General features: G+C 37.9%; 1 protein-coding gene across 1 annotated transcript in view; it reads left to right on the forward strand.

Moving 5' to 3' along the window:
* Positions 1 to 14,155, forward strand: part of LOC117294912 (transient receptor potential cation channel subfamily V member 5-like) — a 28,442-nt gene extending 14,287 nt beyond the window's left edge. Inside the window, exons 4-14 of the mRNA XM_033777462.1 lie at positions 1,095 to 1,248; positions 1,959 to 2,210; positions 3,463 to 3,621; positions 3,974 to 4,081; positions 5,047 to 5,154; positions 5,878 to 6,032; positions 8,039 to 8,148; positions 9,312 to 9,451; positions 10,408 to 10,524; positions 12,910 to 13,041; positions 13,959 to 14,155. Of these exons, the coding sequence (XP_033633353.1) occupies positions 1,095 to 1,248; positions 1,959 to 2,210; positions 3,463 to 3,621; positions 3,974 to 4,081; positions 5,047 to 5,154; positions 5,878 to 6,032; positions 8,039 to 8,148; positions 9,312 to 9,451; positions 10,408 to 10,524; positions 12,910 to 13,041; positions 13,959 to 14,051 (1,528 nt within the window). The 3' untranslated portion in view covers positions 14,052 to 14,155. The remainder of the gene's footprint in view (positions 1 to 1,094; positions 1,249 to 1,958; positions 2,211 to 3,462; positions 3,622 to 3,973; positions 4,082 to 5,046; positions 5,155 to 5,877; positions 6,033 to 8,038; positions 8,149 to 9,311; positions 9,452 to 10,407; positions 10,525 to 12,909; positions 13,042 to 13,958) is intronic.
* Positions 14,156 to 15,560: the final 1,405 nt, after the last annotated feature.

Genomic DNA, 15,560 nt, shown 5'->3' on the forward strand with positions numbered 1-15,560 from the left:
GAGTTAAGACTGGTGTTATCTCGAGTTAAAACGACTTACTCGTCTCAACTTAGGACTAGCCACACATTTTGTATATCTCTTAGGACTAGTCCTAAGTTAGGACTAGTCCTAAGTTAGGACTAGTCCTAAGTTAGGACTAGTCCTAACACTTTGTGAAAATCGACCCCTGTTGGTCTATAAACTCATCTGTCATACTGTCATCGTCCTGAGAGATTGTCTTTGGATTTGTTAGTGGAGTTTGCCTTGCTAGAGTTTACACAAGCCTTAAGAAGCCATTCAAATTGTTTTTGGGTATGGGACCTAATACTCTTTGGCACCAATCATTCAAAAAATAGACGTATTCATTTGCTGGAGAAGTGGTTGTGTTACTTACCAGATGTCGGTGTCAATTTAGCACTTAAATTTAATGAAAAATGAAGTTCTGAATAAAAGTTAGTTTATATCTTGCTTTACACCAAGTTGTAAATCTGATATTTGATACAGGCCATTATCTGTGATCCGCTGGCCATTGCCACTTTGAATTATTATTCAAGCTACTTTGTTTATATAGGCTATGTCTCGTACATGAATGTTTGATTCCTTTTAAAGTGCCAGCTCCTGCAATGGAGGTGGGAACCCGAGATGATCACAGACGTTTGTACGTTACACACAAGATTGGCATGGTTTCCGTGCCACTTCCACCCACGTCCGTATCCGTGCCTCCACTACAAGGGACTCATTTAAAACCGCTCTCAAAACCTACTTATTTAAATCCATCGAAGCTTGTGAAATCCCCATGGTTTCCCTTGAACAAAATCAATAAACTGTTTCCTTAATGTGTTGATTTAGGTTGACGTACTGGGGAGAGACTGTAGGTTAATTTTCTTTGTTCAACCCAAAATTAAACGACTAAATAATATACTAAATAACATATGCTCTCGAAAAAGACTCTGGTATGGTCAAAATGTCTGAACTATCTTTTGCATTACCATGGGTCCAGCTGTTTGTTGGTTTGCAGTTTGCTTACAAACAGTAGACGTACATGTACAAAGTACTGAATTGTCAAAATGTTTCCCCTTTAACAAAATCAATATGCTTCATGCGTTGATTTCTAGGTTGACGTACTGGGGAGAGACTCCACTGACATTTGCAGCTTGTCTGGATCTGGATCATGTTTTCCGCTCTCTCTGGGTTAAAGGCGCTGATATTAACGCCCAAGACACCAACGGTAACACTGTTCTTCATATGATGGTTCTACACGATAAAAAGGTGAGCAGCTGTGATCTACCCTCTGCTGCTTTTTAAGGCAGCTATTATTATGCAGGAGACCGTAGACATCCTACATCTGGTGACTCACTGTGACAGTTGTCAGAATTTTTGTTTTCCAAACTTTAAGTTTCTTGAAACAGCATCATCTGTCAACAAAAATTCTGAGAAAAATGTTCTAACGAAACTTCTTTCAGCGAAAATTGGGCCATACAACTTTAGTTTTAACGTATATATCAAGTCAAGAAACTCATTGCTTCTCATCAGCCAGGGGTATACATAGATGCCTGCAATGATAGAGGGTGATATTGTCTTATTAAAAAGCATTAGGAGCGCCATGGCAACCCGGGGCTGTATACTCCCCAGGGAGCAGAGAAAGATTAAAGGAATGTTATTGGCCAAATGACCAGAACACTCATGTAAGAAGTATTGGTACGACTGTTGTAACATGCGCTATATAAGAACTAAATATTATTATTATAACTATTATTATTTATGATTTTAGGGTTGAACAAAGAAAAATGTACTAGAGTGGGACTCGAACCAACGACCTCCGGATGAACGTGCCACACTCTACCAACTGAGCTATCTAGCCATATGTTGGAGGTCTCCCTATTTTGTCAATATCTTTATTCAGAGGTGCCAGTCAGATGCCATTATCATAAACCATATTAACGGTTTTAAAATTCCGTCTTTTGTTTTGTCTTGTTCAGGATATGTTCACCTTGGCTTATGAGTTTGGCGGCAACTGTACCATCAAGAATAACCAAGGCTTTACACCATTGTCCCTGGCTGCCAAGCTACACAGGGTAGACCTGTTCCAGCACATTCTCTTCTTGGAGAGGCAACTCTCCTGGAAGTACGGCAACGTTACCTGTGCTTCGTACGCTCTTGATGGTCTGGATAGCATCGATTATGACGGTGGAGTAAACGATAAGTCATCACTACATCTCATCGTAAACCAGGTATGCGTACTTGGGATGGACGCTAGCCTTTGGTCCCTTGCGTCGTGTAGAGCAAGAACCCAACCCAGAGTGCACTTACAAAACAAAAAAAAGGGTATGGGTTTGCCCCGTTGTTCCTGCGACTGCATATTGTGTCATTGCTTTTAGTAAGCCATTACATGGTGAGCATGTGTAATAGGAATCTGCCTCATACTTCAAGCTCCACAACTTCAAAGAAAATACTGAATGTTGAAGCGCCTTGGGCTTCACTGAGTGACAGATATGAGCGTTATTTATAATCTCATGTTTTATTGTCTTAAACCACAATGACTTTAAGTATCACAGTAATAAACAAGGCCCGCCCCCCCCCCCCCTGTTATGATTTTTGTATTCCATCCCCATGTCAAAGTGGTACAGCCTGTGTATGGCCTACATCGAGCGCGCCTTCCCTTCGCACACACACAGTGGTGAATATTTAGTTTTTGATCTTTGTTATGAATCATAGCTGAGAATTGAAAGTGTTCGATATTTTCTAAAGGAATAAAACCGGAGGGTCCAGAAAAAAATCCTTGTAGCACAGGAAGAGGACGAACACACAAATCTACTCACATGTATGGCGTTATAGCCGGAAATTGAAACAAACCCACCATTATGAGAGGCAAGCACTCGATGCTTCTCAAAAACAATCCAGTGGCGGGTGTCCAGCCAGGTTTGCGCAGTGGTGTCTTGCCTTGCCTTCCGCCTCTGGGACCCGGTTTGAATCCAACCGCGGGGGCACTATGTGGATTGGGTTGTCGGCTCCCTTCTTCACTTTTGTGGGTTTTCTATAGAACAATTCTCTGGGGTTTTCCTCCCACTTCTAAAACTGAAACTTCTTCATTGATGCTGGAAAGGTTTTGCTGGAAAGGTTTTGCTGGAGAGGTTTTGACAAGAATTATCTTAGATGTACTTGTAGATGTAGATAAGTGACATCAGTTAAATCTTCTGACAATCCACAAAACTAAATGAAATCAAATCTAATCGCACCTGGGGGGGGACAGATCTTTTTCTGTTTCAGCACCACTTCTCTGGAATAAACTACCTCTTCACATCAAAACATCCACTCCTATTCACTCTTTCAAAACATCTATCAAAACACACCTCATGTCGATAAATCTATTCTTTTGTATTTAATCTGTTTTTGGGGGGATATGTGCGCTTTATGAAACTTCGTTATTATTATTATTATTATAGTAATAAATAGTTTATCAAACTGGTCTATCTACATCCCCAGACAAGCAAAGAGCATTTACAGATGCTGAAAGGTGTTATCTACAAGATGCTTGATGAGAAATGGAAGACGTTTGGCCGGTTTAACTTCTTCGCTCGGCTGGCCTCATTCCTTCTCTACTTGTCTATTCTAACCACTGCCTTCTATCTACGACCAGGAAAGGTACGTTATGACGGTTTCTCATTTAATTCTTTCTGTGCTAAGATCTTGTATATTTTTTTGTAATCTGAAAGCATTTAAATTTAAAAAGTAAAAAAGGTTTGTGAAAGTGTCACCCCTGTTTAGCCTGTTTGTTTTCTGACTAACTCATTTGCTTAATCGCATCACATGCTTTTACTTACGGTCAAGAATGTAAAAAAAATATTTTAAAACAATAAAATAAAAATAGAATATAAAGAATTGGTCCCTATATAAACACAGATATTTATTTGTAGTGGTATTTTTACTATTTTGTATTATCTTCCAAATGGTCATTTAAATCATCTTCAATTATTTGATAATTAATTTAAAACAGGATAACAAAGTTTCCGAAGCATCAGTCAACGGAACAGAGAGCCTTTTCGCTACAGCAGAGACACCAAATTCTTGCTACTTGCTCTACACAGATACACCTACTGACAAGGTAAGACATTCTCCCAATATTTACAAAGCTATTCAGCAGAAAATTGGTGCTAAGCAAGTTTTTCTGCTGAGCAGAAATAAGCAGGGAAGCAGTAAAAAAAAACAATGTACACTAAACTTCTCATTTCTGAAAAGAATTATTCTGCCTGGGTGGGGGTGGAAGGTATAAAAATCGACCAGGGGTCGATTTTACAAAGAGTTAGGACTCGTCTTATCTCGAGTTAAGGACGAGTAACTCGTCCTAACTTAGGATTAATCTTAAGGTCTGCATGCTACAGTGTAGGGTTGGGACCCGTCCTAAGTCCTAAGATTAGTCTTAAGTTAGGAAGAGTTTTGTGAAATCGACAGCAGGACTACTACTTTCGCTTACTGGAGTCGAGGGGACTACTGTTTATTAAAGACCTGCTTGAACGAAAATGTCAAGTCGTGAACTTTGCTGAATTCCACTTAAAATGTTTTCGATGAATAAGGAAATCGAGTCATATGATTATAAATAGGTTTCAATTGTGTAAAAAAACAATCATTTTGTATGCCCTTGTCCAGAGCTTTTCTGCGAGATTTGCGAAAAGCCCCGTTACGTAATCACTCTCAAAATGTCATAAGTAGATAAAGCCGCTTTGTTGCAGCGTGGATGTATAACAAAGCAAACTCACACAAATGATGTCAGCGGCATTGTCCTTTGACGCCTGCTCTCAACGGCAGAAGTGTTTTTAGTTTTTCAAAAAACCTTTAGGTAGGGGCCTGATTTTTTAATCGATAATTACGAAAAGTTCAGAAGTGTACACATATCAAAATTACATTTAAATGGTGAACAAGTGCATTAAAAACAAGTAAAAATACAATTTTTGTTGAAAACATTCCGCTCAGGTAGCTGTTTAACTTCACTGCCGCAGAGTGAGTTCTTCAGTTGATCTCAACGCTTCTTTCATAATTTCACTTTTCCGTATCTCTCTTTTTATTTTTTAGGCTCGTTTAGTTTTTGAAGTTTTGAGTCTGTCTGGAGCTCTGTTTTATCTCTTCTTTGCCTCCAAGGAAGTGTATCATTTAGGCAAATGGTCCTTCTTGAGACTCATGGTAAGTAACCATTTTCAGAACAGAATTTTCTCTTCGTAAAATATTTTTCAGAAACTTAATATTCCTGGCAATAAGAATTTCAGTTGCTGAGCTGCTTTTCCTCAGCTTTTTCCACTGTGACAAAAATTCATCCGAGAAGTCTCAGTGCACAAATGTTTGCATTTCATTGGGCAGGAGTGTCCAATATTCGTAATTGTAATGATAATAGTCACCCTAAAGAGGGAGGGAGCGTAATCCTTTCAGTTAGCCAGATAATTATGCGGAACGCAATTCATAGCTATTAGTAACAGCGCGTAATCTACTTGAAAAAAATCGTTAAAACCTCGAATTTTCAACTGTCAAAGTGTCTGTAATTGTATTTTTTAATGCTTTTTAACAAAAGGGCATTTATGAATGGGAATAAAAGAGTAGTGACTCGTTCTTACACTTCTGTTTAAAACCTTGCAGGGTCGTTGCCGTGCGCTAAAAGGCCCTCGCCTTCGGCTCGGGCCTTTATCACACGGCAATTCGACCCTGCCGGCTTTAAACGGCTGTGTAATAACTTGTCGCTACCCTTTTATTCCCTTATTTAATTGCTAAATTATCACACACTAAACGTAATTTTGTTTTTAAATGTAAGAGAGTTCGAGGTGCACTACATTTTCTGATGTTTTGGTTTTTAACTTTTTAACATTGGTTGAATAAATAAATTTTTATTCTAATTCTATTTTTTCCTATATTTAGGTGTATGCTCCAGCAAAGGCAATTTTCATCTTATCGTGTTGCTTCGTTGTCTTGGCATGCTTCGGACGTATCCCGCCATGTAACCCTTACTATGAAGACATCTTCGTCACTTTTGCCATTCTCACTGCCTGTCCCTACTCACTGTTTTTCTTGAGGTAATATTGAAACAGGTGTTTTTTCTAATACTACGAGGTCATAATGAGTTCAGTTTTAAAGGCAGTGGACACTATTGGTAATTACTCAAAATAATTATCATCATAAAACCTTTCTTGATTACGAGTAATGGGGAGAGGTTGATGGTATAAAACATTGTGAGAAACAGCTCCCTCTGAAGTGACGCAGTTTTTGAGAAAGAAGTAATTTTCCACGAGGTTTTCCACGAGATTTCGAGACCTCAAGTTTAGAATTTGAGGTCTCGAAATCAAGCATCAGAAAGCACACAACTTTGTGTGACAAGGGTGTTTTTTTCTTTCATTATTATCTCGCAAATTCGACGACCGATTGAGCTCAAATTTTCACATGTGTGTTATTTTATGCATATGTTGAGATACACGAACTGTGAAGACTAGTCTTTGACAATTACCAATAGTGTCATAGTCAATGTCAAAAAATTGTTGTTGTTGAAGTAAATTTTGGTTTTACCGTTACACCGATGTGTGTTAGCACTGTATACTCACTGCTTTCTAGAGTTCTGCCAAAAAAAATCGCAGGCTTATTATTCCGGTGGGTTTCGAACCCACAGAGTTTGCAATTCTATAGCAGTGTCTTACCAACTAGACCACCGAGATTGCCAGGTAGCTAGAGGCAGTTTCGAATCCTACATTTTTCGCAGCCGGTACCGCAACGATTTAATTGAAGTTAAATTTTTGTCAACAGAATATTAATTTTGGTTTTACCCTTACACCAATATGTGTAAAACAATTGTTGAAATTGTTTTGACCCACCCAACCCTAATTTTGAGTTATTTTTTAAATTGGATGGCTTCATAAAATAATCTATGCACTGTTAATTAATTTAGTGCCTGACGTGAACCAGATATTTTAGGCCAAAGAATTACAACACCAGTCATATTCAACGGCTTTTCCTGGTCATTTCCAGCCACTATGGTCTACAAAGAATAAATCCGCAGATTAAACGGGGAATCTGCAAAAGGTTTAAACCCTCAACGCCTGCTGAATAAATTATAGTGCACTTAAGTGTACTTAGATAATTAATAGATGCTTATTTTATATTACCGTTGCTACTAAACCTTGCATTATTTCTGACCATTGCAAAGCCTTGGAGCTTCTGGGTCCATTCATATTCATGATTTACAAGATGATCAGCGGTACAAGCCGTTTCTCGCCACTATGGATTCCCAAAAAGTTAAATCCTCAGATTAAACAGGGAGTCTGCAAAAATTCAAAACCCTCGACACCTGCTGAATTACTTATACTACTTTTAAGTAATTAATAGATGCACATTTGATATTACTACTGCTAGTAACCCTTGCCAAAATTTCTGACCATTGCAGAGCCTTGGAAGTTTGTGGGTCCATTCATATTCATGATTTGTAAGATTATCCACGGTACAAGCCGTTCTGGCCACTTTAGATTCCAAAAAGTTAAATCCTCAGATTAAACAGGAAATCTGCATCAGTTCAAGACCCTTGACATCTGCTAAAAAACCTATAATAATATAGAAGTCTTATATAGCGCACGTATCTACCAAACAAGGTACTCAAGGCGCTGAGTATATACAAACTTTCAGAAAGATAGGATATTGCAGTGATGAATTCTGAGACCCAATTAAATAGCACCTTATAAGGGTTTACAAGGTCCTACGGTGCATACAGCAGCCACAGCCAAAAACACCAGGGCGAACCCCTTCTCTTTTCGTTAAGTGCACTGGGTTCTTTTACATGCGTTGCACAACACATGGCACCAACAGCTTTACGTCCCATCCGAAGGACGAAGCAATGGTTAAAAGTGTCTTGCTGAAGGACACAAGTGTCATTGCTGGGGATTTGAAACCACACTCTGCTGATCAGAAACACCAGAGTTTGAATTCGGTGCTCTTAACCACTCGGCCACGACACTTATACTACATTTAGATAATTAATAGATGCACATTTGATACAGCGTTGCTAGTAAATCGTGCATAATTTCTGACCATTATACAGAGCCTTGAAGTTGGTGGGTCCATTCATCTTCATGATTTACAAGATGATCCACGGTGACCTTCTAAAGTTTCTTGCCATTTATCTCATCTTCCTCTTCGGTTTCTCTCAAGGTGAGCACACAATAAATAATTATCTTTCTTAAAAGTGTCTTGCTTATTAAAGGCAGTGGACTCTATTGGTAATTACTCAAAATATTTATTGGCATAAAACCTCACTTGGTGACGAGTAATGGGGAGGGGTTGATAGTATAAAACATTGTGAGAAAACGGCTCCCTCTGAAGTGACGTAGTTTTTGAGTAAGAAGTAATTTTCCAAGAATTTGATTTCGAGACCTCAGATTTTAGAATTTGAGGTTTCGAAATCAAGCATCTGAAAGCACACAACATCGTGTGACAAGGGTGTTTTTTTCTTTCATTATTATCTCGCAACTTTGATGACCAATTAAGCGCAAATTTTCACAGGTTTGTTATTTTAGGCATATGTTGAGATACACGTTAGAAGACTGGTCTTTGACAAATACCAATAGTGTCCATTGTCTTTAAAAACAAAATTTATACAAAGCTAAAAGCCGCCCTTGCCACTCTTTGTGCTGGACTATACAAAAAGAAAACGGAGGAGCCGAGTCTTTTTAAACAGTCTAGATTGTAGAATAGAGGGAAACTTACAACATGCAAGAAGTTCCAAAAAGGATCAGTATGAGGAAAAAGCTGTTGGAATGGTCTTCGCATTTTTTGCTAAGAGAAGTTTTGTGGTCTTTTAACATCACCGGTTCTCGGACAAAATTTGACTTTTAAGACATAACCCCACACGTTTTTGCTCTTCACCTATAAATTAACAGTCTTCCAAATTGGTGTTTGGTTATGCGATGTACAAAGAATCAAAGGAAATGAAATAATAATAATAATTAAATAATATGAACACTTATAGTGCGCCGGTATCCACCACAAGTGATGCTCATGGCGCAAGGAAGAAACACAAAGTTAATGAAAAGCGGGTTTTAAGGGCCTCTTTGAACTTATGAATAGAAGACATGTTAAGGATATTAAGCGGCAGATTATTTCAAAGTAAAGGACCAGCATGAGAAAAAGCCCTGTCACCCAAATTGTTGTGGGTTTGGGGAACAACCAGTAACAACGAAGTGGATGATCTAAGACATCTGGAACGATTGTAGCGGGTAATTAATTGACAATTATACTGAGGAGCAGAAATATGTAAAGAATGAAAAACAAGCAGAAGTAACGATGATTACACTTTCTTTTTTTTTAAATTGTAGCTATGCATATTGTATTCCTTGGATACCACGGCGAGTTTGAAATCTTAGACTCCATAGTCGGCATGTTTGTTATGTCACTGGGCGAATTTGGTGATATCTATGCAACATTTGATGAAACAAGATACCCAACGATGGGCAAGGTAAGATAAAGATATCTTATTCTGAGTCATAGTTTTAGACTGACCCCCACTGGCTCAGACTACAGATTGTATGTTTCATTTGCTGTATTTTAATTAAATCCCACCCGAGTAGCTAAAGCCTGTGAAAAAAAGTAAAATGCAGGACTCAAAAAAGCACTGACTTTAAATATTAATGTGTGAGCGGATAAGGCCCGAATAACGTCTGTTTTTTTTTCTCACTTGTATACTCAATTTTATTTACCCCCCACACAGATCCATTTGAGATGCTCCAAAACTTAATATACTTTTGCTGGCTCAGTGCTGTAAGGTCGTTAATAGCATGTTATATTCTTAATGAACAAAAAAGATGTTAAATGAGATTTACTCTAAATTGCAAAAAAATAAATCATAATCTATAAAAAATAATTTTTTTCTTAGAACATGAATGTTACTTTTTACCAAACAATTACTTTGGAGACCACTCTTGATCAATAGACTCCATTAACCAGGAGCTCCAAAATATGCAAAACCAATTTTATGAAATCCACAAAAAAAAATACTAACGATCTTATAGTTCTCTGAACCAATACATTCATCCCAAGGCCAACCGAAATAGTCAAAAAGAAAATGATCAAAACCTTAATGACAGTGGACACTATTGGTAATTGTCAAAGACCAGTCTTCTCACTTGGTGTATCTCAACATATGCATAAAACAACAAACCTGTGAAAACTTGAGCTCAATATTGGTCAGCGAAGGTAAGAGATAATTATGGGGGAAAAAACACCCTGGTCACACGAACCTGTGTGCGTTTAGATGGTTGAATTCTAATTCTGAGGTCTCGAAATCAAATTCGTGGAAAATTACTTCTTTCTTGAAAACTATGTCACTTCAGAGGGAGCCATTTCTCACAATGTTTTATACTATCAACCATATGCTAATAATTAATTTGTTGAATTTCTTATTTTCCATTGTAGTTTTTGTTCTGTGTGTATATGGTACTGGTTGCCCTGCTGTTGGTCAATCTACTGATTGCTATGATGGGAAGTACCTTCAGTACTATAGCGGAGACGGAGAATGAATGGCAGAGACAGGTAATTATAGGAACCTGTAACGTGATATCATAAACGAGCCTAGAAAGCCTGCAGCCGATTTCACAATACGCTAGGATCATTCCTATCTCAAAGTTAGGACGAGTAATAAGTCCTAACTTAGGATGGGTTTCACGAAACGCTTGGATTAATCCTATCTCAAAGTAGGACGAGTAACCTATTCTAACTTAGGATGGGTTCAATGTGTCCTACTCTCGTAAATGAGTGGAAAACGCCACTCTTTACATTTTGAGTTGTCCCTCATATGGCTCTTTCAAAAGAGTGGCGGTTATTTCACTCGTTTAGAGGGGTTTCACTCCAGGACAGATTTATAAATCACTCAAAAAGATGCAAACTTCAATCTAAAAGAGTTGAAGACCACTCGAAAAAGAGTTGTCCCTCATATGGCTCTTCAAAGAGTGCTTTTTCACTTCTTTGCATTTAGAGAGTAACGTCTATAGATACGGAACTTTAGATTAATACTAAGTTAGGAAGAGTTTAGTGAAATCAACGGCTGGACTTCTGGCAGTCATGATATGTACAAAGCTGAACATGGCTGACAACATTTAACCCTGCTAATTATAAAAATTGCACCACTTCATTTTAATCAACTTTTGATTAAAAAAATAATGGACATTTGTAAACTGATCAGTGATGTATCAGAAAGATACTCCTGGTGCATAGAAAAAGAACTCTGCTAATGACTTAATTTACTTAAAGCTAAGACTGAACAAGCTAAACACTGGACACTATTGGTAATTGTCAAAGACCAGTCTTCTCACTTGGTGTATCACAACGTATGCATAAAATAACAAACCTGTGAAAATTTGAGCTCAATTGTTCGTCAAAGTGGCAAGATAATAATGAAAAAAAAAAAACACCCTTGTCACACGAATTTGTGTGCTTTCAGATGCTTGATTTTGAGACCCCAAATTCTAAATCTGAGGTCTCAAAATCAAATTCGTGGAAAATTACTTCTCTCTCAAAAACGACATTACTTCAGAGGGAGCCGTTTCTCACAATGTTTTATACTATCAACCTCTCCCCATTACTCGTTACCAAGTGAGGTTTCATGCTAATAATTATTTTGAGTAATTACCAATTGTGTCAACTGCCTTTAAGGTTAGTTTTGAAGCTAGAGAGAGTGTCTACTAGTCCGAGGTTCAGTGGAAGAACATTCCTAAGAGATGGCCCAGCATGTCAAAAAGATATGAAAACAGAGGTCGCAGGTTCAAACCCCATACACAATTAATTAAATTTTGCTCAGTTAGTTTCCCTTGTGGTTTAATGCTTGACACTATGAAAGACAAACTACTACCATCCATTCCATTAACCTTTTCATGCACCGTTTATTTTAGTGATAAATTGATCATGTCACAACATTAATTGTTTACTTGGTGTGTTTTTTTTTACAAATGACAACCAAATGAATTAAAAAAGAATTAAAAAAGAATTAACAAGAATTAAAAAGAATTAAAAAGAATTAAAAAAGAATTTAAAAAACTCACAATATCACATCCAAGAGTCCTCTTTCTCACTCTAAAAACTGTGTGGCCATGCGATCATTTTACAGCTATTTTTGGGGAGGGATTTAAACCTAGCTTGTTAATGCATTTTCTTTTTTTCAACCCATACCTAAGTAAAATTTGCTCAATTGATTTACCTTGTGGTTTAATGCTCTACAATCCATTTCATTATTAACTTTGTCAGGTACCATTTATTTCAGTGATAAATTTATGTATAGACCCATTAATTGTGTTTTTTTTTGTTTTGCAAATGACGATCCCCCCCCCCATGATAAAAAGAAGGGGGGAAAAAAGAGACAAAAAAACATTCTCAAAACTGTGTGATGATGCAATAATTTACAACTAGCACATAAATAGAGTCTCCTGCCGTCGATTTCACCAAACTCTTCCTAACTGAAAACTAATCTTAGGACTTAGGACGAGTCCCAACCCTGCACTGTAGCATGCAGACCTTAAGTTTAATCCTCAGTTTGGACGAGTTACTCGTCCTAACTCGAGATAAGACGAGTCCTAACTCTTTGTGAAATCGACCCCTGCATTATGCGCTAGTTTTCTCATATTATTATTAATGTTTGTTTGAAGAGATGTAAGCCGGTCACTAGTGACCATTTGGCGCGTGAACGCACTACAAAGCAACTTAAAGCATCTACAAAGTTACCCATGGGTGTTTCATGATATCGTCATGGGTCATGTCACATTTTGTTCAAACACCATTTGTTTGTGATTCAACAAATTAATGTTCCAAGCTTTTCTCAGTATCATTCCAGTTTAATTATCAAGCAATTAGGTATCAATGAAGGTGAAATATTTATGATGAAATTATTTTTTTTAAGGATTTTTTTAATTTTTTTTTTTATTTCAGTGGGCTAAGATTGTGTTGATCTTAGAGCAGTCATTGTCACCGGCTGTGAGGGTTAGCATACAACATAAATACTCTACGCCTGTGTGGGACGGACGGCAGGACCGCGCTATGATTATACAGACTGAAAATGAGGTAAATTTGGCTTTTACAATTGTAATGCGAATCTGAACACATTTTTATGAAACTTGCGCATAAGAAATGAATAATTGTTATTTATTTTTTATTTTATTTTTTTATTTTATGCAAGTCGCCAGACACACAAGGCCTGAAAGCCACTTCAAGGTGTGGGCTACAACTATTTTTGTCCAGAGGCCGTTATCACCTACTCCTAGGGCTGAAACAAGGTTACCCCTTTTACAGTCCATACGGATGTAGACTTGGGTATCATCAGTCCGAAGCCTGGCCAGTAGAGCAGAAAGCACTACCTCCCCAATTTTATGATAAATGGCTGGCTTTAACATGTTCTGCACCACTTTTTCCCCAAGTCACACATATGGGTTTGGCTCTGGCTTAGGAACTGGTTTAGGCTCCCTCAGCAATTTTGAAAAAAATACCCTTTCAGTTCAAAGCTTCAAACAGGCAGATGGAGCCTAAATCCTACCTGGTCCATGCTTCCTGTGAAATGCAACACGAATGATATGTGTTAGCACTGGGTGTGTTCATTTAGCTTCCCTGGGTCATCCCCAGTCTGCCCCATTGCGTTCGAATAGCTTTTGACGTCATTCCAGGGGCTCACCCAGGTCAGCCCCAGGTGCCCTGCTTGTGGAGTGGGTCACTTGGGGGCTGGCCCCAGGTAAACGACTCCACTACGAGAGCGGTGAGTGGTCGTTTGTTTAGCTCTTATCAGGGGCTCACCCGAGTGAGCACCGTGGGGTAGACCCAGGGAAGCTAAAACAACGCACCCAGTGTATTCAGTACATAAATTATTACAAGTGTGGGATTCGAACCCGCAACCTTTAGAGTTCTAGAGCAGAGTCATACCAGCTACCAACACTGGCAAGACTAAAAACAATAAAAAGGTATCTGTGCGTATTTGTTTTTTCTTCTAGGATCACGATGATGCAGTTATTCAGAAATCGAAGCATCGACACAACGTCAACAGTAAACGAGAATTTGTTGATGGTCAATGGAGAACATTATGAAGGTAGACCTCCAAGTGTAGGCTATGGATTACAGGAACGTTACAGAATTGGTCAGACACAAAATCGTGAAGATCACAGATTTTCATCAAACTTACACGGTCTAATGATGATGATAGTAGAAAACATCCCTTGAAATATTTCTGTCTGCAATTTCATATTTGATGAGAAATAAATAATCTATTTTTCGCATTTGGAGTTCATCGCTCAATGAGCGTTTTAATAATTTGTTTGTTTGCATCAATGTCATGCAAAATGTGTAATTGGTTTTTCACTATTTTCACTATTCTCTCGTGACCCGGATGGCCAATCGATCCCAAACTTCTACAGGTGTGTCAGTTTTTGTATATGGTGGATTACATAAAGTGCTTACACTGCCAGCAACTTTTTTTGCTAGCAAAACCAATTCTGTAATTTTCCTTTAAAGCGCAACAGGCGCAAGATATGCAACTTATAACTTATAACTGTGAAGATTGTATATTGCAACAGGGGCTAGATAACGGTGAAGATCTTATATTGCAACAGGGCAAGATGTGCAACTTAGGCTTAAATGTGGAGTATGCACTGGACGCCATTTCAGTAAGCGACACTTTTGATGCGACAATAGAGTTCAGACAATAACCTTTGCTATCAATGCGCTTACCGCAATGGTATCCATGTTGTACTTAAAGTTTTAACAATAGATAGAGCTGCGGTTGCCTATCTTGCGCCTTACGATCTTCGACTGTGACGCCCTGGATATGGCATTGTTTTGAGGGGGGAAAATGTTGATAATACAGGTTTATCATTAAAATGTTCCTGAAAATAAAATAAATGTATGTAATATTAACATAAAAATTAGCATTTTGTTGGCGTAAAAGCTTACTTGGTATTGAGCAATGGGAGCGTTGGATAGTATAAAACATTGTGGGGAAACGGCTCCCTCTGAAGTAGGCCTAATGTAGTTTTTGAGAAAGAGGTAATTTCTCAATCGAATAATAAAAGATCTGAAAGCACACAAAGTAAGGCAACAAGGGTCTTTGTTCTTGCATTAATCTCTTGCAAATTTGACGACTAATTGAGTCAAAATTTTCACTGACTTGTTATTTTATGCATATGCTGGGATGTACACCAAGGAGGAATACTGGTCTTTGACAATTCACAAACATGTCCAGTGCCTTAAGGAATTAATAGAATGGCTAAGTGATTCATGCATGTGGACACATATGCATTCTATATCAAATGCTTTTCAAAGACCAACTCGACCGATCCAAGGCAACGTGTTCCTTTAATTGTCCGGCATTTCAAATAATTCTCTTTGTACAGTTATACTGTGAGATTGTAAATAAGGCTCTGTTGTAGTTAAAGAAAATGTTGTTGCAAGACTAAGTGTAGGTATTGTTTCAGTGTTAGTTAAAGCTGTCATTCAAGACAAATAATATAATATATCTTGAAAATTGAATCAAAGGACCATAATCGGTATGAAGTCATTACACCGAGCTGCCTTGCAGCTGCCTATTTAATGCAGTTATG

Source organism: Asterias rubens, chromosome 9 (assembly GCF_902459465.1).
Source record: "Asterias rubens chromosome 9, eAstRub1.3, whole genome shotgun sequence".
NCBI classification, from domain to species: Eukaryota; Metazoa; Echinodermata; class Asteroidea; order Forcipulatida; family Asteriidae; genus Asterias; species Asterias rubens.